General features: G+C 43.2%; 1 protein-coding gene and 1 long non-coding RNA gene across 2 annotated transcripts in view; one reads left to right on the forward strand and one right to left on the reverse strand.

Annotated features, from left to right (window-relative positions):
• LOC124277596 (serine/threonine-protein phosphatase 6 regulatory ankyrin repeat subunit A-like) overlaps positions 1–25,252 on the reverse strand; it is a 54,896-nt gene extending 29,644 nt beyond the window's left edge. The window contains 9 exon segments of the mRNA XM_046713319.1: positions 1,723–1,809; positions 11,123–11,326; positions 11,703–11,807; positions 11,809–11,856; positions 12,809–12,852; positions 12,855–13,008; positions 13,841–13,990; positions 14,665–14,748; positions 25,110–25,252. Of these exon segments, the coding sequence (XP_046569275.1) occupies positions 1,723–1,809; positions 11,123–11,326; positions 11,703–11,807; positions 11,809–11,856; positions 12,809–12,852; positions 12,855–13,008; positions 13,841–13,990; positions 14,665–14,748; positions 25,110–25,151 (918 nt within the window). The 5' untranslated portion in view covers positions 25,152–25,252.
• Positions 1,057–8,354, forward strand: LOC124277597. The gene is made up of 3 exons (XR_006898867.1): positions 1,057–1,068; positions 7,014–7,018; positions 8,191–8,354. It is a non-coding gene; the product is annotated as an uncharacterized LOC124277597 (long non-coding RNA).
• Positions 25,253–26,025: the final 773 nt, after the last annotated feature.

A 26,025-nucleotide genomic window follows, 5' to 3' on the forward strand; every position in this document is an offset into this window, starting at 1 on the left:
ACACATTACGAGCTGCCATACAGTCCTACCAGACACCATTACTGTATCACACATTCCAAGCTCCATACACTGTCCTACCAGACACCATTACTGTATCACACATTCCCACCTCCCATACACTGTCCTACCAGACACCATTACTGTATCACACATTCCCACCTCCCATACACTGTCCTACCAGACACCATTACTATATCACACATTCCCACCTCCCATACACTGTCCTACCAGACACCATTACTGTATCACACATTCCCACCTCCCATACACTGTCTTACCAGACACAATTACTGTATCACACATTCCCACCTCCCATACACTGTCCTACCAGACACCATTACTGTATCACACATTCCCACCTCCCATACACTGTCCTACCAGACACTATTACTGTATCACACATTCCCATCTTCCATACAGTGTCCTACCAGACACTATTACTGTATCACACATTCCCACCTCCCATACACTGTCCTACCAGACACCATTACTGTATCACACATTCCCAGCTTCCATACACTGTCCTACCAGACACTATTACTGTATCACACATTCCCACCTCCCATACACTGTCCTACCAGACACCATTACTGTATCACACATTCCCAGCTCCATACACTGTCTTACCAGACACCATTACTGTATCACACATTCCCACCTCCCATACACTGTCCTACCAGACACCATTACTGTATCACACATTCCCAGCTCCATACACTGTCCTACCAGACACCATTACTGTATCACGCATTCCCAGCTCCCACACACTATCCTACCACACACCATTACTGTATCACACATTCAACATTCTTACACACTGTTATCGCAACCCGGTGACTAACAGATGGCTGGCAAAGACATTTAACAACAACATATAGCAAAACAGGACATCTCTCATCAATTGGTAACACAACTATAACATGTTGTCCAGAATCTGACTAATTTCCACCAAGAGCACTCGCAAAATCACCCATGTCTCTCCAACATGCTGCACTTACTTTTATCACATCTCCATTCACACATGTTCAATCTGATATCCCATTCCTGAACATTGTCATAACTGATTTAGTATATATAGCAGTAACACAAAAAGCCAAAACATGATCGGTGAAATGACAAATTATTTATACAATTATCTTGTTATTTAACAAACATGCATATCAAGGGTCACACAATAGTTATTAATTTTTAACAGAGTTAGTAAAAATCTGTCATAAAAAGCTTTTAAAAAAAAATCAATTCCAAATTCTACACTAAAAAACTCGGAATTTGACTACGATCACACCATGCATGTATGAACGTCCTGTTCATTATTCGACATGCACACATTCCAGGCAGTTGACCGTCTGCTTCAACTGCCAGCCAGCCAGCACCACTGGTCCTGTCTATCTATTGTCACACTTATACATGCTTTGTCACCTACTGGCGTTTATCGGGTCCTCCCCTTTCTTTTTGTCATTCTGTTTCACTTTTCGCCCCTGGTTTGTGGAAATGATCAAGTCTTATATTGCACGCACATAATGTCTGCATACATGAGGACTGCCAACCATCAAAATGAACTCTGTTAATCCTAAATAATGTTAATGCATTCACTCCATGACTTCAAATAAAAAAATTCAGTTAATATTATGTCAATTTCTCACCCTTTCAACTGATGTTAAGTATAATTATCATTTCCTTTTCCATGTTTAACCATCGGACCATAAAGCATGTGAAAGTTACCTGAGCTTTTGCGTTGCCGCCACCTGTAACGAGGATTTCCAGACATATCCCTCCATGTGTTGAGACAGCAGCATAGTGTAGAGGTGTCTGTAATTAGTAGATGTGAGCGATATTGTAAGTGTACTGACATTGATCATTTCCTGTCTAGTACGAAGAAATCACTATGTGGCTGAAATAATGCCCATGTGCCACTGAAGTTAAACTATTATGCAGAAACCATACCATGTTGTCTTAGAAAGGATGCATCTAATTCTCACCTACATATCACTTGAACAGATTGACTTTTAATCACAGGTTTAAAAGCAACCTCTTGCATGTTTGGTCAAATCAATTTGGCTTATCATACTCAGATTACTCAGAGTGACTGAATGTGGCTTTACACTGCCTTTGGCAGCATTCCAGGTGTATCAAGGCAGGGTACACCAGAAATGGGCTTACACATTGTGCCCTCATGGAGATTCAAACTTCTGCTTTAGGGGACATGTTTACTAAGCGAATCCAGGACAAAATTGTACTATTCCATGACTGTATATATACATGTCAACTGCAACTTGTTTAAACATTTGAAGAAACTGGGATTCATTACCAACACCTTGAAATAACCAAACATAACCAAATCCATATGAAAACAATAAATTAAGCACAGATGAAACATAGTTATCATAACCTGAATTATCGTAATACATTAGCATATTAAAAGCTTTTTTGAATTCTTTGTTGAATCAGACTCTGATGATGCATATTTACAAGTTGTTGTTTTTATGAAACACCGTTGTGCATTTATATACATTGGGTAACGTCCACATTCACCATAAACAATTACATTTGGTGTTTGGGGACCAACATTTAAGAACTTCTTACATGCAGATAAATGTACATTTTCAATCTTATAAAATTTCTTCATACCCCATACTTCGGCGCCATACAAAAGGATTGGTTGAATTTGGGTATAAAATATTTTGAAAAATATAGAATAGTCAACATTATCTAATTTACATAAGTGGTGTAGTACTTCTAGAAGTGCCTTTTTACCCCAAGATGATAAACTTAGCTAAACCTGTAGAGGTTTCCAATTCTTTGAAGAGAGTCATCCTTGGGGTACATATATGAATTTTCTGCGGCTGAAAATGTCATGTGATAGTTGTATCAATGTTTTAATAAAAATATTGTACAATAAATAAAAATCATTTTTATCTATTATACGGCCCCCACCACGTGGAGTTACCTCCCTGCTACGCATGCGCAGCCAACCAGGCAAGCACCCAGGCCCGTATCATCATTCCTTCTGCTGAATAAATCAGTGAACAGAATTGTGGGCAGGTGGGCAGCCCTACCCCAAGGACGACTCTCTTCAAAGAATTGGAAACCTCTACAGGTTTAGCTAATTCATTTTCATAGAGATCGTCCTTGGGGTACATATATGCATTAACTCAGGCTCCCAAAGACCGGAGGCCAGGGAGGAGGAATTCTGTCAAAGTACACATAAATAGCGATCGTTAGGAAGAATGTAACAGACGTCACAACACTCACCTGTCACTTGTCCCGAACCTTCCACGAGAGGCATGATGGGAGGGTAAGTACTTAGATCCGACCTCATAGGTTAAGCACAGCAATTCGCACACAGTACGGTCTGTCCGAAAGTAAAAAAAACCCCGCCCGTATCATGATCTATTAGAGAGCACCGTAAGGGGAAAAAACCAACTCACAACTGACCATAATCTCCGGAGAGAATCGAAAGGAGTTAGATAACACAACAGCGGATATATCAATAATACATAATTGAAAGCAGCATCAACTGTCCAGATAACCAAGACTCACTCGGTCAGGGTGGCAGGACACTGTCCACTGGAGAGAACAGAATGGCCAAAACGCGCACGATCACGTGAATGTGTATCGAGCTAATAGTGCCTGATAAAAGTGCTAGGCCTGCTCCAAATAGCGGCAGAGCATATCTCTTCAATGGGTAGTGCACTGCCCTGACCGAGTGAGCCTTCAACCCCTCAGTGGGAGGCTTGCCATTAGCCTGATAAGCAGCACAAACGACCGATACAAGTCACATGGAGAGCGTGATCGATCTTCTGATGGTAAGTATCAGGGAGGCGAATACTGACACAATCTGGATGGAACACAGTCAGCGCCAGGTCTGCCGACATAGCATGTAAGTCGCCGCCCCTATGCCCAGATGTTACCGCCACGAGAAATACAGCCTTCCATGTTAACAACTGAATGGAAATAGCCGACAGACAGGAGAACGTAGAACCGGACAGCCAATCTAGCACGATTGACAAATCCCAAGGTGGGCTGGTTCGCCTGACAGCAGGTCGAACCCAATCCACGCCAGCTAAAAAGCGCTGTCAGAAGAGGGTGCTGCCCCAGAAGAGCACCATCGACAGGGGTGTGAAAAGTGGAAATAGCGGTGGAGTAGCCACGAATGGTCGAAGCCGCCAAGCCTTCTTCCAAACGAATTTGCAAAACCTCAAATACTCGGACTAAATCCGCAGAAAAGGGATCTGCAATCCCCTTATCTGAACACCAGCGCACATAGCGGGACCACCTATCCTCATATTGAACGTTAGTCGAATCCCGCCTTGAAGCCAGAATTGTGTCTGCAACTGCTGCAGGAATTCCACGTGCTTCGAGGCTAGACCTGACAGAGGCCAAGCCACCCACTGAATCCTTGCATTGAGGCATGGCGCGCCGTTCTGAGTGAGAATGTCCGGTCGCAAGGTAATAGAACAGGAGGCTGAGCCAGAAACCTGAGAATTACCGGGGGCTGAGCCAACCAGCTCTGTGATGGCCATAGCGGTGCCAGTAGCACAAGTAGCCGAGCTGGCTGGGTGGACAGCTGGGAGAGGACCTGGGGAATGAGTGGTAGCGGCGGGAAGGCCCAGAGCACTTTGCCCGTCCAATCCAGCAGGAAGGCATCGGAAGCCAACTCCCTCTGGTCCGGTATTCGAGAGCAGAACACGGGTATCTGATTCGTCCCGCCGGACGCAAACAGATCCACCTGGAACGATCCGTACAACTGGGAGATAACTCCGAATATCTGCCGGTCGAGCATCCACTCGTGCGAGGCCAGGATCCGCCGAGAGAGAGCGTCTGCTCGCACGTTCTCCAGCCCCGGGAGATAAACAGAAAGCACCTGACAGTCGCACTGGTCGCACCAGAGGAGAAATTCCCACGTCTCCCGAAGGAGCTCTAGGGACACCGTGTCACTTTGCTTCAGGATGTACGTCATGGCCGTACGGTTGTCCAACTGAAGACGAACCACCTGGCCCTGAACATGCTCCCGGAAGCTCTCGAAAACCAAGCGCACAGCTCTCAGTTCCTAGACGTTGATGCGAAGGCAAGCGTCGGCTTCGACCAGAGTCCGGACACCAACAGACTGCCCAGAACACTCCCCCAGCCCGTGAGGGACGCATCGGTTTAAACTGTAAGAGCTGGCGTCGGGAGTTCCAAAGGGATCCCCTTGGAAAGATTCCCGACATTGGTCCACCACTGAAGGTGAGGAGACAACCACCCGGGGACTGTGAGACACTGCTCCAGATCCTCCAAGTGAGCCCACAGACTCGCCAAAGCCGTGTATAGGGCGCATCCTCAACCGCGCACTCCACACTACAGAGATAGTTGCCGCCATATGACCCAGGAGACGGAGCCAAGTCCGCGCTGGTGCCTGTGGCTGGGAGAGGAATAAAGACACCATCTCCCGTACTCTAGTGACCCGGTCGGGCGACAAGGAGTTGTGAAAAAACAAGTCCTGGGTGGGTACCAGGTCGGATTTCTTGAGGTTTATGATCCACCCCAGTCGAACTAGAATGTCTATCACCATGTGGGTAGAATCTAGGCTCGCTGGCTGAGTTAGAGCGCGCTGAGCAACCAGTCGTCGAGGTAAGGGTAACAACGCCTTCCTTGCGACCTTGCGAGAGTAGCTGGCACTAACATGAGCTTGGTGAACACCCTGGGGGCAGTGGATATGCTGAAGGGGAGCACCGTGAATTGGTAACACATCCCGTCGTAAGAGAACCGGAGGTACTGCTTGAACGATGGATGAATTGGCACATGTAGATACGCATCCTTTAGGTCGATCGACGTAAGCCAATCGCCGGGCTGAACAGAGGAGATCACCGAGCGAAGTGTCTCCATCTTGAAGGATGGAACCTCTAGCATGCGATTCAACCCCTTGAGGTTGAGAATGGGACGGAACCCACAATCCTTCTTCGGAACGAGGAAGTACGTGGAATAAAATCCCGCCTGTTCCTCGCCCGGTGGTATGCGCTCTATTGCGAACTTGTCCAGCAAAGCCTGAACTTAGTCTCGCAGTATAGCCGCCCTGACCAGACATGATGGCACCAGAGTGGGACGTATGCCGGTGAACTCTGGCAGGCCTCGCTTACACAGTGGGAGATGGCTGACACTGACGGTGGATAGCACCCAAGTGTTGCTGGTAGCCATCTCCCACTCCGGTAGGAATAGAGAGAGGCGCCCCCACTGGGATATGTGGTAAGAGGGCGTGAGTGGTCCCTTGCAAACGAACTGACTGGGACGGACCCACGGCGACAGCCTGCAAGTTTAACGGGAGGTCGGGGCAGACACCCCGCGACCGTGAAAAGGCTGACGGGAGCCAGACGAAGAGGCCTGCTCCTTGCCCTTACCTTTGGCGGGATGGCTCCTCCTCCTACCTCTACCCAGTGGCAGAAGCCAGCCGACAGACTCGGGCGTAGGCTGCGCCCTGGAGGAGGAACCTGCTACGGGAGCGCGGGAGTGAGAACCCTGTGGTTGCTCCAACAAGGCCTTAGAGTCCCTGAAGGAGGGAGCTGCTGCGGCAGCCCCCCGAATGACCTGCTGTGCCCCCGGAAACAACGTCGCTCCCAGTCGGAACGGAAGGGACAGCAAGGTCTGCTGTGTCGCTGCCCAGTAACGGGATGTAGACAGCCACAGCTTGCGCTTCCCCATGACTGCGCACATCACCGTAGACACGGCAGACCGCAAAGAATCTCACGCCAGGTGGGCCTGCACTTCGGACAATTGGCGAAGCAGAACAACATGCAGGGAAACGTCCCCAGTGCTCCCTTCCGCCTCCAGAGCCGACCTTTGAATAGAGGAAAGGTAGGCCTCATGGATCACCACCCGCACCTGCTGCATGGCAGCGGAACTAAACGCCCTTGCTTGGCAGCCAGGGCTGCACCTGAGGAAGCCGAGACTCCCCCGAGGGCGACCGAAGTGAACACGCTCTCGTCAACCACCGGCACAAAGAACAGAGAATCGTCCCCCAGCTGGTACCTCCTAACGAGTTCAGGTAAATCGAACCGGAGGCGTGTCCCAACCAGGAGGGGATCCATCACGTCCTGCACCAGGGAAGGCAAGATGCGGAGCAGTGTCTGCGAGGGTTGCCTAAGGCAAACGCCTCGCCCGGCAGGCAGAACTCAGCTGAATCCGAGTGACATGTGGGTACCGCGGCTTGGGGTACATACTCGGCAATACGCTGCCGAACCTCCCGGAGAGCCGACGAGAAACGGAAAGTGCCCTGCAGCTCCTCGACCTCCCCAATGTCCATAGACTCGGCACCCGAGACCGAGTCAGAATTTTGGTCTCCTCGTGAAAAGGATCTGAACCCCGACCCGGTGGGAGGCCGAGCCCCAGACACCGAGGGAAGGGAAGAGCCGAAGGAACTCCCGGCTCCGGCAACTGACACACTACTCGAACCCCGGTCCCGAGACACGGGAGGAAGACCGGACAGAACCGACTCCTCTGCTCTCATGGGGCGGGGTGGCGCAGGGACCGGAACCCCAGGAATCCTCAACGGACCCTGCGCCAGCACCGAAAGGGTAAGGGATCCCCCAGTGTCTCGGTCCCCTGTTCAGAGTGGGTGAGAAACTCCTAGCGGAGACCTCCAATGGACTCATGAACAACGGACTTCACGGAGTCCATATGCTGCTGAAACAATTGAGTGATTATTGACATATCAAAACCACTAGATAAGGATGATTGGGAATGCGACTTATGCGAAGACCTAGGTTTAGCATTTATCATGCTTGTCGGCTCTAGGGATATTTTGCCCACGGACAGAACACCCAGTAAACGCCTGAAAGCAAACACGCAAGCATGTAGCTAACAGCAGAACCAGCAGCATAAATATACACGTACAAAACATTGAAAATTACGTGAATGCGACCATGTGACATGAAATACTTGGTTAATAACGCAATATGACAACCATGTGGCACGCTAAACTTCCCGCCATGGAATAGCAACACGTGCGTAAACCACGGGAAAGCTAGCGTAAAGGTTTAATACAAAGTCACAGAAATGAGAAATAACAGACTGCAAAGTCAATTAAACTGTTCTTTTTCTTGTTCAAGAACGAATAAAGACCATACATACAGTTGTTGAAGTCTCAGACATTCTTCTACACAAAGTAAATCAGCTTGTAACTCAGGTCGTAAATACGTGTGAACGCTTGAGTGACAGCAGAAGGAAAGATGATACGGGCCTGGGTGCTTGCCTGGTTGGCTGCACATGCGTAGCAGGGAGGTAACTCCACGTGGTGGGGGGCGTATAATAGATAAAAATGATTTTTATTTATTGTACAATATTTTTATTAAAACATTGATACAACTGTCACATGACATTTTCAGCCGCAGAAAATTCATATATGTACCCCAAGGACGATCTCTATGAAAAAGAATCAATATACATTTATTGAATTTACAAGAAGATGAAAAAGGAATACCTAGATATCTATAGGAATCAACTGTTAAGACACATTCACCTTTATAAAACCATTTCTCGCTAAGGGTCCACCTCTTCTAAAAACAACAATTTGAGTTTTCTGTAGATTAACTGTCAACATTAGTATTCTGATCAAAGTACTTCTGTACAAATGTGAAAACCATCTCGTCAGTGTATGGGACAAGTTCATAATATCAGTGGGTAGGACTAGGTTGTAATCACAGTCACGCCTGATTGACTTGTCTGACAATTGGGATGTACGATTTGGGACGTCTAACTTTTGGGAGTAAACCATTATGTCAAATGGTTTAAAGTATATACTCCAAAGTGGAAGGAGAGTATTGAAATTCAGTTGAAATCTAACTTGTTGCCATGGAAATGCAACAAGATGACATCCTCATAGTCACAGCCTAGGTCACATTCCCATGGAAACCACAAAAAATAAAATGGATATCATCCCATTCAGGTGCCTTTGTAAATGAATCCATATGATGTAATGGGAATCTCTTCACATTAAATGATGGCAGATGCTGACTCTGGTACATGGATGCTTTCGCGGAGGGATAGTGACGGAGGGATAGTGACGGAGTCCAAGTCGTCGTTACGCATCATTTAAGTGTAGACTTCATCTTTATCCTTAGAAGGAGACTCCAAGTTCAACCCGTTGGCAATCCAAGCTGTAACCTCTGCGTCTGAGAAGACGAAGTCCGCTTGCTCATCCAGTATCTCCTGATTATTAAAGCTAGGCCTCCGCGTATCATTCATCTGCGAACCTGTATCCCTTCTCGAACCTGTATCCCTTCTCGAACCTTCATCATCCTTTCGCGAACCTCTGTCTGCAGATTCCTCCCTAAGTGAACGTCTATCTTGAGAGTCCTCTATGGCGGCTAGGTGTAGGAGATGGATCCTTGGATGTTCTCGAACGTTGAGGGTTCACAGATGTAGAATGATGAGTGGGCATCTCATGTCTTCTATCCTCCTCCAAGATGACAGAGTCGTCCGACTGTGGAGACCTTCGCAAAGGTGTACGCTCGCCAACGTAGTTCTCTGAGGAGTAGGTTCGCGCAGGTCCGTAGGTTTGCGCACGGTGTTCGGTAGATGAGAGGCTTCGCCGAGCCTTCGCTTCTTCCTCGAACCTGCGTTCCATCATGGTCATCATCTGGTTGGTGAACTGTCTCATAAATTCACCCGGGTCAAAGTTCTGCGTTGGTTGAAGCTGCTGCGGTGTAGACGAAGCGTTCGCGAACGCTGATGAGTTCTGTGCCTCGACTTCACTCCGTTGAGAAGTAAGTGGTAGTTCGTCAAACATCTGTCCTGCTGTGACCGTTGCAGGAGACGATCTAGTAGTTGTAGAAGTCGACTGAGTCGCTGATCTCGTAGGTACTTCGGGTAGAAGTAATGGGGGATCATCAAAAACGTCTACTTCATGTTGAGGTAATATCTCTTCGTTGAAGGATTTCTGATGCGTTGACTTACTAGCCCACGTAGATTTCAGTGTTCATGAATGGTGTTTCAAAGTAACAGGACATTGGGTCCTGTAAGTTTCAGATGTCTGTCTGACCCACTGAAAATTCACAGGACCCATAGAATAAAACATATTTCAGATTTAACATTTCTCATAATTGGCATTTAAATTATTAACACACATAAGATTTATAAACAGCAAACAAGTGTCACATGTCACATATAACAACTTCAGTCAAAGTCATTGTGAGATATACAGTTAGACACTGGGGCTGGCGGGTTGTAGATATCTATCGGAACGTTGGCGAATCTGCCGGTTTTGTCAGAGGGTCAGACGCTATTCGTGAACACTGTGATTTACCCTCCGATCTGGTAACAGATGCTTTCTTCTGCGATGTAGAAGAGGATGACGTCTTTTTCTTAACTTGAGTCAGAGTCAACTGTGTTGTAGCCGATCTCTTCTTAGCCCCCGTACCAGCAGACTGCCCCTGCAACCTTCTCAACATAGCACCAGTATTATGAATTTCAGCAGTAGCAAGCAACATACTGTTTGAGGGCTGATCTCCTGTTTTATCAGCCGTGACTTGAGATAACTTCCTCACCCGATCCATGGCACGTCAGTAGATATAAGACGAATATTGATTAAATTGAAGATTTGATAAATCAACACAATAAGTACAGCGCAAGCTGGAAGAACATGGTTTTATGCACGAAGGGCATTGGGGGGTGAGGATCAGCCACGGATAACCTGTGCCTGCAAACACTGCAAGATTTCATGAAATGTAAACAAAGTTACACAACGATGAAATTATGACATATATACAAATAATTTTTCCATTTTTTTTTATATACAATACAAAGTAGTTATTGCCAAATCCATATACAGCGTAATTTTGAAGAATAGGACCTAAATAAAAAGGATATAATGCCGTATATGGGACTCCAGTGCTCACCCAACCATCCACTTGGGCGAAAAGGGAGAGAGTGACAAGTAAGGCTGGTCACATGACAGTTTGCAGGAGAAAGGGCAAAAGGGAGGTAATTCGTGGGTGAGTGTATTTTTACGACTGCTTCGGGAACTTCAAGGGATTCAAGTGTTCCACTACCATTCGAAGAGGAAAGGGAGATAAGCAACAGATCATGAACCAAAAGCAAAAACACAAAATGTTTGGAACAAAATTTTCATTAAGAAAACAATACAACTGACCATTCCTTTGTTGTTGACAGCATTGACAGTTGCCCCATTGTCCAAGAGTTTGTTGACAACAATATCCTGGCCATTGAGGCAGGCCACGTGTAGGGAAATATTGCCGATGCCATTGACGGCATCAACTTCAACTCCCAGGTCCAGCAGCAGGTTGACCACACTGACCTGACCACTAGCCGAGGCAGCATGCAGCGGCGTGTACATCTGGGGGAGCAAATAATCACAAACATTCACAGGAACATTTTCATAGTGTTAAAAAAAAATCAATATTTTCCCCCCAGCTATAGCCAACAAACTATTCATGTTTTTTTCAAAACCGTGAATGAATTTTTTTATTCTGAACAAATTAATCCTGGAGCACCCACTCCTTATTATGAAAATACAATTGATGCTAGTAATGCATCTAACTTGATTTAGCAAGGCATTATGGAAAGTTTGTCAGCACCACTATCACGCTCATTCACTCCTTCCCACTTCTCTCTCTATTTTACATATATAAAACGAACGTTAACAGTTGAAACAAGACATAGATTATCCAAAGTTATGGACATGCTTTTGATCTTCGAGTGATCAGTGTTACCTTCTTATCCCGACAGTTGAGCTCAGCCCCATGATCCACCAGCAGTTTGACCACCTCGACATGTCCCATGTAAGCTGCCCAGTGGATCGCCCGACGGTCCTTTTTTGTCAAACGCATTAATGGTGGCTCCCTTCTCTAGCAGGAGCTGCACCATCTATGGAAACCAAACAATCATTACAGCATTTGCTCAGAATAATACGATCCAAAAGACATCATTTTGTATTTACCAATAATGGTGCCTCAGTTTATGTACGGAACATACCACTTTGATACTGATCTAAAGGATCAAAATATAGTTGCAGGCAACGATGTAGTCTCCTTGGCTTTACTTTCTATCTATTGTATCTGAGGGCTAGATATCATCGTCCAAACGGAGCCAGAACATGTGTTTTGACAGGCAAGCGGATCTTCCAAATACAGCCGGGGTCACGGGGGTCATGTACCTTTTTAAGAAGTTCCGGAGAAGAAATAGTTCCCTCTTTAAAAGGCTGTATCTCAGTTGTTCTTGGGTCTACGTTCAAAACAATTAGTGTTCTGGAATCACCAGGACATCATCTACCATACTGGCACTTTTTGTGCAGAATTTGCACATTTTGGGAGCAAACTATTCAGAAAAGTGCTGAAAAACATGGCCAAAAACTGAAAACAAAAATAACTGCAAAATGGTACGTTTTAGCGACCTGACCCGTCCAGGCAAAATTGTTGGGAATTCGATTGTGCATCTGTACAAGAAATTTGGAAGTGTTGGAACAATTAGTTCTTGAGATATTTGCTGTCAAACGTTGAAATTTTGGAATTAATTTTGAATTATCTCCCCTTTGTTATTGGGCCAAGAGCCTAGAGATTTTTAAAGGGGAATATCTACACCTCGGTGCGCATCTGTGTGATTTTTTGTAAGCGATTCGGAGCATTGGTTTAGGAGTTATGTTTGGTACAAAAATCGGCAGAATAATAAATAATAACAATAATAATAATCCGAACGATTACAATAGGTCTCCTGCCTAGAGGACGTTGGCTTATCTATGAGACTGGCTTATCTACGATCATATGCAGTATTTGTCAGGCCCTGTAGAAGTACTTCATTTCTGTTTAATCACTATACATACCTCCTTATGCCCATTGAATGCTGCATGATGGAGACTTGTGCGTCAGCTCGGTCCGACACGTTGACGTTGGTGAGGAGTGGGATGATATACTCGGCACACTTCACAGCATTGTTGGCCCCAGCCACATGTAGCGGGGTCTGCCAGTTCTTGTCGCGGGCATTCACATCAGCCTGGTGCTTCAGCAACGTCTCCACAGTTTCCTTCCAATACATCATCAACTTAACATCACAGTCAAAACAGTTCTCTATGTTTTGTATAAATGTCTTAGCTGAACGTTACTTCAATGTCTATGCAGAGAATGTACACATAGATCTTTCTCTTGGAATATGTTAATCTTCAGGTAGTTCTTGATCCCTTTCGTACACGTTTACTGTATATCCAATTTACAATGGGTAACCTCAGAAAAAATGGTGTGATTACTTTTTCTGTTAGGATAACCAAAGTAAACACTATTTTCAATAGTAAATGAGTTCCCTTAACCATAAACCAGCCAAAGACCTGGGTTTTACGCGACGCCCAAAGTACAAATACATGCAGGAATTGACGCAGAAAAACAATTCACTCCATCATGAGAGATGCACAATATTATTCATTGTACCGACGACACATCTATGATTTTTCTAAGCACTTGGTTTTTTCTTTCAGAGCAGTAATGTGCATTATATCACCCATCAGTCAATAGTATTAATGATTCAATCCAGGCTCAAAAGAGAAATGATCAGACCGTACAGTTCTCTGTACCGTTACTTCACAGGACCCTCACATTGCCTGCAAGGACCCCTAAAACTGATAATTGGATGTCTCTGGGACCACCATGTTTGTGAGTCAAGGTAAAACCCTTGTGAGAGACTGAACTCATAGGGAGCAATCCATCCCATAAACACCCACTGACACAATCAGTTGAGTCCGAGAGTCACACAATTCCCTTCCCAGCCAGCTCTGATAAAGAGTATGGAGCCTGTTATGACCAGAATCCTAATAATTCCAAATACTGAGTACATGAGATTAGAACATTTTCTGTCTGTTACTGACCTCGCTGCGAGAGCAACAAGCTCGATGTAGAGGCGTCAGCCACTTGTTGTCCTTGGTGTTGACTCGGGCACCACTCAGGATGAGGATGTCCGCAATCTCAGCTTCCCCACAGTAGGAGGCAGCATGGAGGGGACTTCTTTTCTCAATGTCCTGTATTGACAGGAAAACATGTACACCACATACCATGTGTCATAGTAAGAATCTACCCTTGCTTATATATGCTTACATTTGCTTCTGCATCAATACTGTCATATAACTGCATCCTATCAACTGAAAATGACAGTTTTCATTACCAGGACCCGAAAGAATAGTAATGCATGTGAATGTACATGGCACTATAACCAAATACAACAGCTGAAGTACTGACACTAATGAGAGCAAGTGATATTGGTTTAACACTACTTCAAACAGATTTCATCAGTCATCTTTAAGGGAGATTGTGTTGACGCTGCTTAGAACAGTATTCCAGGGCCATTGTGTTAGTTGATGTGGGAAGTAAGCTGACAAACCAATAAACATAAGAGGGGCAAACAAGGATTTAAATGCAAGATTGCAAGCTTCTGGCAAGAGAGGTAACTCTGCACAGCCAATTCTGTTGGCTCAGACAACTTGGCGACCTGCGACTCAATCAAGGTGCAAAGTCAAAAGCTTCAGTGACCCCTTAAAACGTGTAAAAGGTTTCATGCAAGACAATGTTCACATACCAAGGGAAATATGAAAATCAAAGAAAATATAATGCTTAATCAAGTTAATGATCAGTTCAGGTAAGACAGAACAGAATGCTGGCTAATGGCTATCCATAACTTAAGTTCGCATCCACATACCTGATAGTTGACATCTTCCTTTTTGTATAACAGGGCTCGAACTTCATCAGGATCCCCATGGAAAATAGCCTGCACTAGAGGAGACTGCAACAAGAGGCTCACGATTATCTACTACACTAACTATATCAACATATCATTGATTTCGATGCATTACCATCCGAAGACTAACATCTAATTATTAAAATAGAGCATAACAATGTAATTTAACATGCCACACATTCTAAACTTGCATGGGCTATATTGGGTATATTTGTTTCAGGATCTGTGTGACAGACAAACCATGCTAACAAAGGGCCATTCAAAACTTTTAAATATTTTTAGAAACACTTCACTTGGTCACCACCATTTTTATCAATCTGACGTTTACAGTATTTCTCAATACACTTACTGCTACCACTATGACCACACTACAACAGACTAATTTTTTATGTGCATTTCAAGCATCCTGAATAAAGGCTTCATACAGATTTTCAACCATTAAATTTAAGTCCTTTTTTAGCTTCGAGGCCCAGTCAACAATTTTAATTAACTATAGAAACACAATAACACATAAGTAGTGAATACACAAATGTGGGACAGACCATTAGAGTGGAATAACTGTAAGCTACATCGCTGCACTGGGAAAGTTTTAGTTTGCAAAGGAGACTAATCAACACCCACTGTCACTGCAAAGGTATTTTTATTACATACTGTTTCCTGTAAAATGATGATTTGACAAATTTTGCTAAATATTGTGACTTTTAAGAGCAAATCTCTGCCTTGTTAAGGCTAAAATGAATTTTGGGACTTTTTACGATAAAATGTCCAAATTTCAGGCTTTTTCAATCCTGTGCAAACAATCAAATACAAGCCAAAACACATCTTTGAAATATTCCAACTTTTGATCTTGGTAAATGAGTACAGTAACACTATTTTGCACATTTGCAAGAAGTCAATCTTCATCAGTAGGCATTCAAAATATTTGACTGAAACTTGTTCACACCACTGGCACTTAGTTGAAAATCTGACATAAATACCTCTGTTACCACTATCAGATAATAGTCCTGACACGGAAAACTGTGCTTGTTACATACAACCACAACAATGTCTAGCAACCTTGCTATCAACATGTAATTTTTAAAGTAAAATTGATATTTTTATACTTATCCTGACTCATGATCTTTTGCTTATCTCCCTTTCCTTTTCGCATGGTAGTGGAACACTTAAATCCCTTGAAGTTCCCAAAGCGGACGTAAACATACACTCACCCACGAGTTACCTCCCTTTTGCCCTTTTCCCGCGCAAACAGTCATGTGACCAGCCTTACTTGCCACTCTCTCCTGAATTTCTGTCCAGGCACTTGGATCTGCTTTGAAATCCAAAGTGTCTTCAGCGGGGAGGTTGGGAGGGCTTCTCGTCATGAGTCAGGATAAGTATAAATATATCAAATTTACTTAAAAAAAATAAATATTTTTCTTATCCTGACTCATGATCTTTTGCTTATAGAATCCGACGGATTGGTGGTGGGTGAAGCCACTTTGTGGATTCATCAGCTGTCCTTAGATACGTCCTGTATCCCCCACATGGGAACTGCGAAACGGCATTTCCTTGATCCTTTTCTTCCAACTTCCGTTATAACTCAGGGGGACCACTTCCTTGTCTTACTTCAGTCTCAGACAAGTTGAATCATGTTGATTCATGTGGCTACAGATAAACTAGTATCTTCTTATTACTAGATATCTCATAACAACCCACAGATTATGATAAGATCTTTATCATAAAAGAGTTGCGACCCGCTCCACAACAATGGTGTACGGTCTTGACATCATTTACAGACGTATTTATCTGAAAAAGTATTGTTTTATTGTTTATTGACCTGTTTACACAAGCCTAGCAATGATGTGGTGCATATATGAAACGAAACGCAAGATTACTGATACTCCATTAAATTCCATTCAGTACTCTAAATGTACTCTTAAGTTTTTCCAGTACTCCTATATCGAAAAAATAAGGAGTATGTACGCCTGATGTTGAAAATTTATCTGGAGCCCTGCTTCACGTACAGGTAAGATCTTTACCAGTACAGGATCTTTAATCACTCATGCTAGCCTGTCCTAGACTGTGCGCATGGACTTTCAAACTAATACTTTTTCCTTAGTAAAAGTTATCAACAAGTCAACGTGATAAAGGGTGAGATTTTCCAACTCAGCGCCTTTGAGGAACCGTTAGTTGCTGTGCTACAACTAGAGGCCTAAATTGGTGAATGCCTGAGACGTCTTCAGTGGCTATGTCTCAGCGGTAGTGGTTGGCAAACACCGTGTCCGACTACCAAAAGCAGCCCTCCATAATTGCTGGTATAGAGCAATTTCCGTGCAGAGCTAGTGTTGACGCCAGTGCTCTGACTTCATGTGGGTTGGAAGCTCTAGGAGGTTCTAGTCCTGCTGCTTTATAGGCTCTCAATATGACGGCTCTCATCCAGAACGATATCGTCGTTCTTGAGACTTCTGCTGATGTCTCTGTTGATAATGGGATGAACAGGCACTCGAATTTTTGTCTCCTTGTCTCAGTCTTTTGAAGATATATCTTCAGGGCTCTGACCGGACACAAAGATAGGTCTTCTATATCCTCTGGGCCGAGGATTGTAGATAGCGCTGGTACGTGGAACTGTCTATCTGGCTGACCAGGTAGTTGGTTCTTGGCAATGAAGTCCCATCTAAGTCCTAGATGAACTGCAGCATGTTGCCCTGTGTCGAAATCTGGTTCGACCAAAGTCCAGCGCAAGTATCTCTGATATTCGAGCTGCCGTGGCTAGCGCAAGCAGGAACAGAGTCTTCTGTGTCAGCAGCTCGAGTGTAGTCTGGTCTAGAGGTTCGTAGGCATCACTCGTAAGATGACGTAGAATTACATTCAGATCCCAGGCTGGAGCTCTGAACTTGATGCCTGTTTTCATGGTAATCACTGTACTACTGGCGGTGAGGTATGTAGATAATGTCGAACCTTTCAGATGTCTGGTCTGTCTAAGATGACACAGATATTCCACCACTTGAGGATGAGTAGCTTTCATCGCAGTGAAGCCTTTCCGCCTTGCATAAGTCTCAGACTTCAGCCATTTGTCATCATACAGGTTAGAAGTAGATCTGCGTAGCGCTAGCGTTACTGCCTTGGCTGCCCTGGCAGAGTATCCTCTTTTCTTCAAACATGTTTTGATACGGTCCACACGTGTAGCTGGAACAGTGTCGGGTTCCCGTGGACTTGGTGTGCGGATATACGAGTAGGTTCGGCCAATCTGGTAACTTGATTGCTGGACTTCCTAGATCTTCTATTAGGTCTAGGAACCATACTCTCGCTGGCCAGTATGGCGCAACCAAAGTCAGTTGTAGCACCTGTGTCTGTTTGATCTTCAACAGTTCTTCTGGAAGTAATATCAGGGGTGGAAACGCGTAAGCGTTTAGTCCTTCCCAAGATATGCTCAGTGCATCTGTTGCCCAGGCTTGAGGATCTGGAACTGGTGAGACAAACGTCTGTAGTTGCTTGTTGAACCTCGTGGCAAACAGGTCTATGCAAGGGGATCCTTTTTCCCTTATGATGAGCCGGAACGCTTCTGGATGGAGCATCCATTCCGTAGGTGACGGGTGCAGTGGTCGGGAGAGAGCATCTGCAAGTACGTTCTTGGCTCCAGGTACGTGACAAGCCTTTATCCAGATGTCTGCTTCCTCCGTGATGTGGAACAACTGGAATGTGAGCTGTAGCAGGCTTGGAGACCTTGTGGATCCTTGCCGATTTATGGAGAATGCCACTGTAGAGTTGTCCGTGTGGACCATCAGCATTCTGTTGTTCAGCGAGCTCGACCACAGTTGTGAGGCGTTGATCACGGCTTTCATCTCCAGCAGATTGATGTGAAGATGCTGGTCTATTTTGGACCACCTTCCTGATGCAACTTGATTGTTGAGATGCGCACCCCAGCCCTGCATCGAAGCGTCTGGGTAGAGATGTGTGTCGAAGGCCGGCTCTTGTCAATAGGTCCCTCCACAAACGTTCGACCTGTGCGTGCACCACAGTAGATACCTCTTGAGGTTGTCTGGCAGCAAGATAGGGTCGACGCTGTCTAGATGTTTTATCAGCAGCGGTCTTAGTTGTAACCTTCCTGTGTGAGTCAAGTCCTGCGCCGAGGTTATTAGACCGAGTAGAACTTGCCATGATCGTAGTGTTAACGGAGAGATGACTGCTGGTGGAATCATGGCTTGTATCTTGACCCAACGATCTTCTGGGACGACAATACGATTCTCTGTTGTGATAAACCTTATCCCCAGAAATAGCAGATCTTGTTTTGGTTCCAACTCTGACTTCATAAGGTTCAACAGCCATCCTAGTTGAGTGAGCAACTTGATCGTGAAGTTCAGCTGTAGTCTGAGTTGACTGGCATCTTGGTAAACCTGAATGCCGTCGTCCAAGTAGAAGGCATTGCGTAGACCTCGATGATGTAGATATGCGACTATAGGCTTGGTTACTCGTGTGAATAGCCACGGAGACGAAGATATTCCAAACGGTAGGACGTTCCATTGGAAGTGCTGCCCTCTGAATAGGAATCGTAGATACTTGCTTGATTCCGGATGTATGGGGATGTGTAGGTACGCATCATGCAGGTCTATGCTGGCCATGTAATCTGCTGGACGGACGAGTAGTCTGAGTTGAGGTAGGTGGATCATTCTGAACCTCTCTGGTTTCAGTAGATAGTCTTTGTTGAATTTGCGCATGTTGTAAATCAGTCTGAACTTCTCCTTGGAGTTCTTCTTGGGTACTAGAAAAATTTAGGGAATAGAAGCCTGGAGTGAGATGCTGCTGATCTATTATCTCTACCGCCTCCTTCATAAGTAGTGAGTCGATGGCTTCTTGTAGTTTGTCTGCCTGTTCCTCTGCATAGCAGTGATAAATCTACAAATTCAACTGCCTGAGTCCCTAACAAAAATTAATGCCACAAATATTATTCAAACTGGTTTATTGTTACTATAGGTTGCACAGGTGAGTCTGACCGGTCTGGGATATTATGGTAGTACCTAAATCATAACAAATGGAGACTCTTCCATTTTAACTTGTAGTTCATACCCTATCACATCAGACACAGATGTTAACAGATCACTGGCAGTGGTTGGAGAATCATAGTTGATTTTACCTTCCTTGAGAATTTCAATGTCTTCTTTTTCAAATTCATATAAAAAGTCAACAAAACGTTTAAACTTTGTCGGTGGGATGTGTTCACAAGCTAACCAAAGAACAGATTTCATCAAGGCGACAGCTGCTTTGTCTTGTTTCTCATACATACGTGCAGTTGCAACCTGGAAATCATCACAAAGTTCTGGAGCCTGAACGGACAGTTTATTATCATTATGATGAGATGTCTGGTCAAAGTTATATTTTAAAAATTTCTGCATTTAGCATCTTGTGTCATACCATTTTCAGTATCTATCTGGGCGGCATGTCGACTGCTATATTATAAAAATAACAGCAGGGCTCTACATGACCTTTAACAAGCAAATGTTTTCTTTTACTAGAAAAATAAAAAAGTTACTAGCCAGACCCATGTAATTTCACTGTAATATTTTGTGAATAAAGTTCTACAATTCCAACCAAAGTTTTGTTTTATTTCTTCACTCTGTTCAGTGATTCAAAAACAAATTACATCAAAAGAAATATGCCAACTGGAAGCCACTTTAACAAGTATGAACACAAATAGTAACTGTCTTACTTCAACTATTAACATTGAACGAATTATATCATAAATGTCATCATAATTATAAATGAAATGATTCATTTATATGATTACTTTTCCTGGACTTGAGATTCAGAATGACATTCTATTTCAGCAGAACTTTAACCCTCTCAAATGTCACTTTCACTTTCAAATTACAGTTGTTCAGCTACTGACTAAAGCTTCCTGCTTTTCTCTAACTGGTACTGAGAACTCAGATTTTGTCTTCACACAATTGGATTCAGGGTCAAAATGTTCACTGACCAATCAGTTTGTCTTGAAAAACCTCATTTGCATATCGCTTACCTCCCTTAGCGTGTTTGTGTCTATTTATAGAGTGTAAAAACTAGGTTAGTAGTTTTGCACATGCTCGAGCAATGAATCTTGGGATCTCATTTGCATACCGCTTATCTCCCTTGGTGTGACCTAGATGTCTATTTTTGGAAACACGGAAATGAACTTAATATCATGACGAATGAAAGCTGCGATCATTTTAAAAATAATGTGTATTTATTAGCTCACATCAATTATTTGAGAATGGAAGTTAATCTACGAAGATTTCGCCATGTATACTTTGATATTGCCTCTCCACAAAAATAAACATTAGTGTTTCATCAAAAGCTTGCGTCCAGGAGGACGCACATGTAAAAAAAATATGAGTCCTGTCAGAATTTATTGCGTCAGAGACGTGGGACGCGGGGGTAGATTTATCCCTGCATAGTCGAAGACCATCGGGCTGAGGGGAAGCGGAGGTGTGGCCTTGAGTTGTACTCTGTATCCTTCTCGTAGTACTTGGGAGACGTAGTAGTCCTCTAGTATTCCCCAATTCTTCCAGTACCTTTGTAGACGTCCACCCACTGTCGACAGTTTTACAGGAATGGCTGGGGGGTGGAAGACTCCAGTCGTTCCGAACCTTGATATCAACGTCTAGTTCCTCTGGATCCATTGGGAGTGCGGCCTCTCCCTGAGTTTCCTCTGTAATTTTCGGATGGGCGACGAAAAGATCCTTTGCCGCCTCTGAGTTGGGGTACTTCTTCTCCTTTGCCTTCTGTAGGCCAGAATATTTGGACTTGCTGTTATACTTTTGCGAAGTATGACGGATGATGTTGGCCAGAGTATCTATGGATTTTATGATCATAACATCTCTAGAGTCGTGCATAGCTTATTTAGCGAGATCCTCTATTTGTCCTCCAAAGACAGTAGGCGCCTCCCATGGAGCTCTCAGTAGTGGTTGGGTGAATCTATCACTCAATGAACAGGATGCAAGTAGCCCTTGTCTGCGTAGTAAAGTGAGACCTGCATATATAGATGCCAGATGGTCCGATAAAAAAAGTATTGGTCCTTCTGTGTTATGGGGGCCGAATATATCATTCTATCCTCTTCCGAACTTGAGTTCTGGAATTTATTGATCAATGCTTCATTGATAGATCTGGACCAGGCCAACTCGAAGAAGGATCTCCTTGTAGCAGTATCAAGTTGAGATAACTTTTTACCTTCCACTTTATACATCTTGTTTCGGGAGTCGTTGACTAACTTTATGTTATCATCCCATTCAGGCGCCTTTGTAAATGGATAGGTTAGAGGGTACCTTGGATAGACGGAGTCAACTGCGTTGTAGCCGATCTCTTCTTGGCCCCCTTACCAGCAGACTGCCCCTGTAACGCACTAAACATAGCACCAGTATTATGAATTTCAGCAGTAGCAAACAACATACGGTTCGAAGGCTGATCTCCTGTTTTATCAGACGTGACTTGAGATGACTTCCTCACCCGATCCATGGCATGTCAATAGATATAAGACAAATATTGATTAAATTGAAGATTTGATAAATCAACACAATAAGTACAGCGCAAGCTGGAAGAACATGGTTTTATGCACGAAGGGCACTGGGGGTGAGGATCAGCCACGGATAACCTGTGCCTGAAAACACTGCAAGATTTCATGAAATGTAAACAAAGTTACATAACGATGAAATAAAGACACAAATAAAATAATTTTTACAAAATTTGTACATATAATACATAGTAGTTATTGCCAAATCCATATATAGCGTAATTTTGAAGAATAGAACCTAAATAAAAAGGATATAATGCCGTATAAGGGACTCCAGTGACAGAGAGAGTGACAAGTAAGGCTGGTCACATGACTGTTTGTGAGGGAAAAGGGCAAAAGGAAGGTAACTCGTGGGTGAGTGTATGTTTACGTCCGCTTCGGGAACTTCAAGGGATTCAAGTGTTCCACTACCATGCGAAAAGGAAAGGGAGATAAGCAAAAGATCACTGAGTCAGGATAAGAGAAGATAACAGTTTACAAGATACAGGAAATCATTTCAACATGTTCAAATGAGGAAGTTGTTTGTATGTTCTACAGCTTTACAAACTACATGTATCCATGGTGTGTCTGGCAATGGTCCAATGATTGATCTGAACATTTGGTTGGAAAGCGGAAAAATACAAACTTCACACGATTCAGTTTTCTTTGAACATGCCATTGGAATATGATGTTTAACAAGTGATATTTGCTAATTTTCTATCATATTTAGCTATTTCCATTCACAAATTGCTCATATAAATGCCAAAAAATCATGTACGTTTCTTCATAAGTTAGAATGTACTCATATTCATTCTCAACACAAGCACAGATCCCACTAGGCACAAGTACACTAGTCCTGAGATTAGTGAAAAGTGACAGGAAAACTTTATCATGTTATGGACCTTTGTAGTGATGATTCTACTAGTTTTATACTAACAACTAAATTTCAAGAGCACTAGGTGAGTAATACTGAACTAAACACTGTGTCCTGACACAATATGCTCAATCTATCAACAGCTTGGACATAAGACTACTATAAATCCATAATAAATAAAAAGTGTGTTTGTTTTCATCACAAAGTAAGTACTATGTCATGACTGAAATGTAGAAACGGATTACATCAATGACGACCAACAACTTGCTTACCAGACTTAATGACTCAGTCATAGTACAAACTAACTTCTGACAATACAGAGGAACAAGGGAGGTTGCACAACACTCATGTACATCTTAGTCAGTCATTACAGCCCTACTGGCTACCAAACAGTTAGCGCCATATTTTAGCGGTATTTACAAAATTACTCCACAGTTCGTTAACTTAATGAAACAGAATTAATTACGATACCTAATTAGCTATTCACCAATGTGTTCAGCCTGTTCACTGCCACCGATCATGTTTTTATATAATGCAGCAAGAGGGAATCACGGCAGTATAAATAGATGTTTTCTCACATTAACTATAACAGTTATCGCCATTTAGAATTTCTCATGCCATTCGAGAAATAATATATATATTTATATCATACTGTAACCTCGAAAAATTGATTATGTCACTATTTGAGTGTTTCTATTACAGTAGATTGATATGGAATGAAACAACTAATGACCTGTGAACTTGTACTTGCTATTACATAGGTGGTGGGACATCCCCCGACCAAGTTAAATTTGCTTATAAGGTCCATAACTTTATCTTTAATTTTTCTTTTATGTCACTAACCGTGAAGAATTTTCTTTTGCTGTCCTTTATTGTTGTCAAATACCGTGGGGAAAAATACCGGAATTGTATCATGGTTAACCTTCAAAAGACCTAACTTTTCAAGGCTGTTACTAATAATTATTTATTTATACTTTGCAACTGAAACATTCTCTGTACTCATTAGTACATTGTATATCAGGCACTTCCAGTTCTCATCAGCTACTCATCATTAGTTCCCTCAAAGTATTTAATAAACTATGTATGCTTTATCTGCCATACATTTCACAAACATATCATACATTTGATAAACATTACTTTCATCTTAGTTGCATAGATGAACAAAATGGTTGTCAATAACTGGGTCTGGATCTGACAAACCAGTGGTTGACATTAGACCAACACCCTAACTGTTTGGGTAAGATGACACGCAACCCACTAAAGAAAACTCAGCATAACCACCTCATCAACTGACTGACTGAAATTGGTTTTATGCCGCTTTTAGCAATATTCCAGCAACATCATGACAGGGGACACCAGAAATGGGCTTCACACATTGTACCCATGTGGGGATTCAAACCCGGGTCTTCGACGTGACGAGCCAACGCTTTAACCACTAGGCTACTCCACCGCCCCGTCTCATCAACTATGGTGAGCAATGTGCTCTCCATGTAGTTGTAATATTTGGTGACAACAGAAAATATCGTTATATAGTTTCAAACTACCTGATATGAACCTCGTCACGAAAACAGATAATTCTTTACTTGATGGGTGTGGCTGCCATTATGACATTCATCTAATATATTGACATGAATGTTTGCTATAAAACAAATCAGATCGTTCACATATACCATATCAATATGACTATCACGTAAATTCACGATCCATCACATTCGGATGAACACATTAATAGTAGTATATTGTACACACACACAAGAGGGTACGAAACTGTCAAAAAAGTCAAAAGAGTCAAAAGTGTCAAATGACAGTTGCAATAAACACAGTTTCGATAATTTTGCATTGTTACAAATATGAGTGTTAATCATCTACACAAATAACATTTACATCGGAAGTGCCACGAGTCACCATCACGGTTAGAGCAATAAAGTCGACCTACAAGTTGAAGCAGACAGCTTAGTCACGGCGATGTGCGTATCGAACTGCATCATGGCCTTAAAAGTTTTAATCCTAGCACATATTGTGTTGCATACAAACCTCCTCCTCCAGTTGCTGGACAACTAGACTGCCCAGTTTCATGACAGCTCAAAAAGTGTCAATTAATCCCAATAAAGCATGAAGAACCTCTACAGGAGTTGCATTTTACAGGAAGCAGTACACCACTTTGCCGCCATGACAGAACTTCTCCAACATTTTGATTGGTTAGTTTTGACATGTGACCACATTCTACTTCCGCCACTACAAGTCGTGTGAAGGCATGTTTGAGATGGTATTTAAATGCCTTAACAGTAAATCCACCGGGGCCAAAGTTAGATTGGCTTACAGTTTGTTTTCCTTTTGTACAACAATAGGAATGTTTATGTTTCTGTTTGAATCTAATTCTAAACACGACGAAAATGTATTTACAACTCTAATTCCCCTCCAAAGGTGTACTAAAATCATTTTATGTGCGTCCCTGAATAGTCTGCTTGGTTTACGGACAAGAAATTTAATATTTTAGGGCTGAATACCTTTTTTCCTGAAAATGGAATGCTAATAGTGCTTCGTGTAACAAAGTAGATCCAATACATTATCAAGCACTGTTTCGGGGGAATAAATGCAAGCGGAAAAGACAGTAGCTATCTCCCTGTGATCTTTGCCACATTGCTGCAAAAGTAAATCGTGTTACCCGAAAAACAAATACAGCATGTTGGAAGATACATGGTAGCTTCGTGTCAGCTCTGGTAAAAAAGCAGTGCAAGCATCTCGCATCAGCGTTAAGCGAGTTGGTAAACTTTGCTGATATGCTCAGTCGGAAGCATTACATTGTTTATCTGTGTGCCTGTTTATTTGCGATCTTAAATACATTTGCCTCTCAAAATTGTTAAAACAAACATGCTATATTTATGGACGCCAAAGACCAAAACACAACTAATTAGAAACTGGCATCGTTTTATTGGAATGTTTTATTTGA

The sequence above is a fragment of the Haliotis rubra genome, unplaced genomic scaffold (assembly GCF_003918875.1).
Source record: "Haliotis rubra isolate DU_JTF1 unplaced genomic scaffold, ASM391887v1 Scf224, whole genome shotgun sequence".
In the NCBI taxonomy this organism is placed as follows: domain Eukaryota; kingdom Metazoa; phylum Mollusca; class Gastropoda; order Lepetellida; family Haliotidae; genus Haliotis; species Haliotis rubra.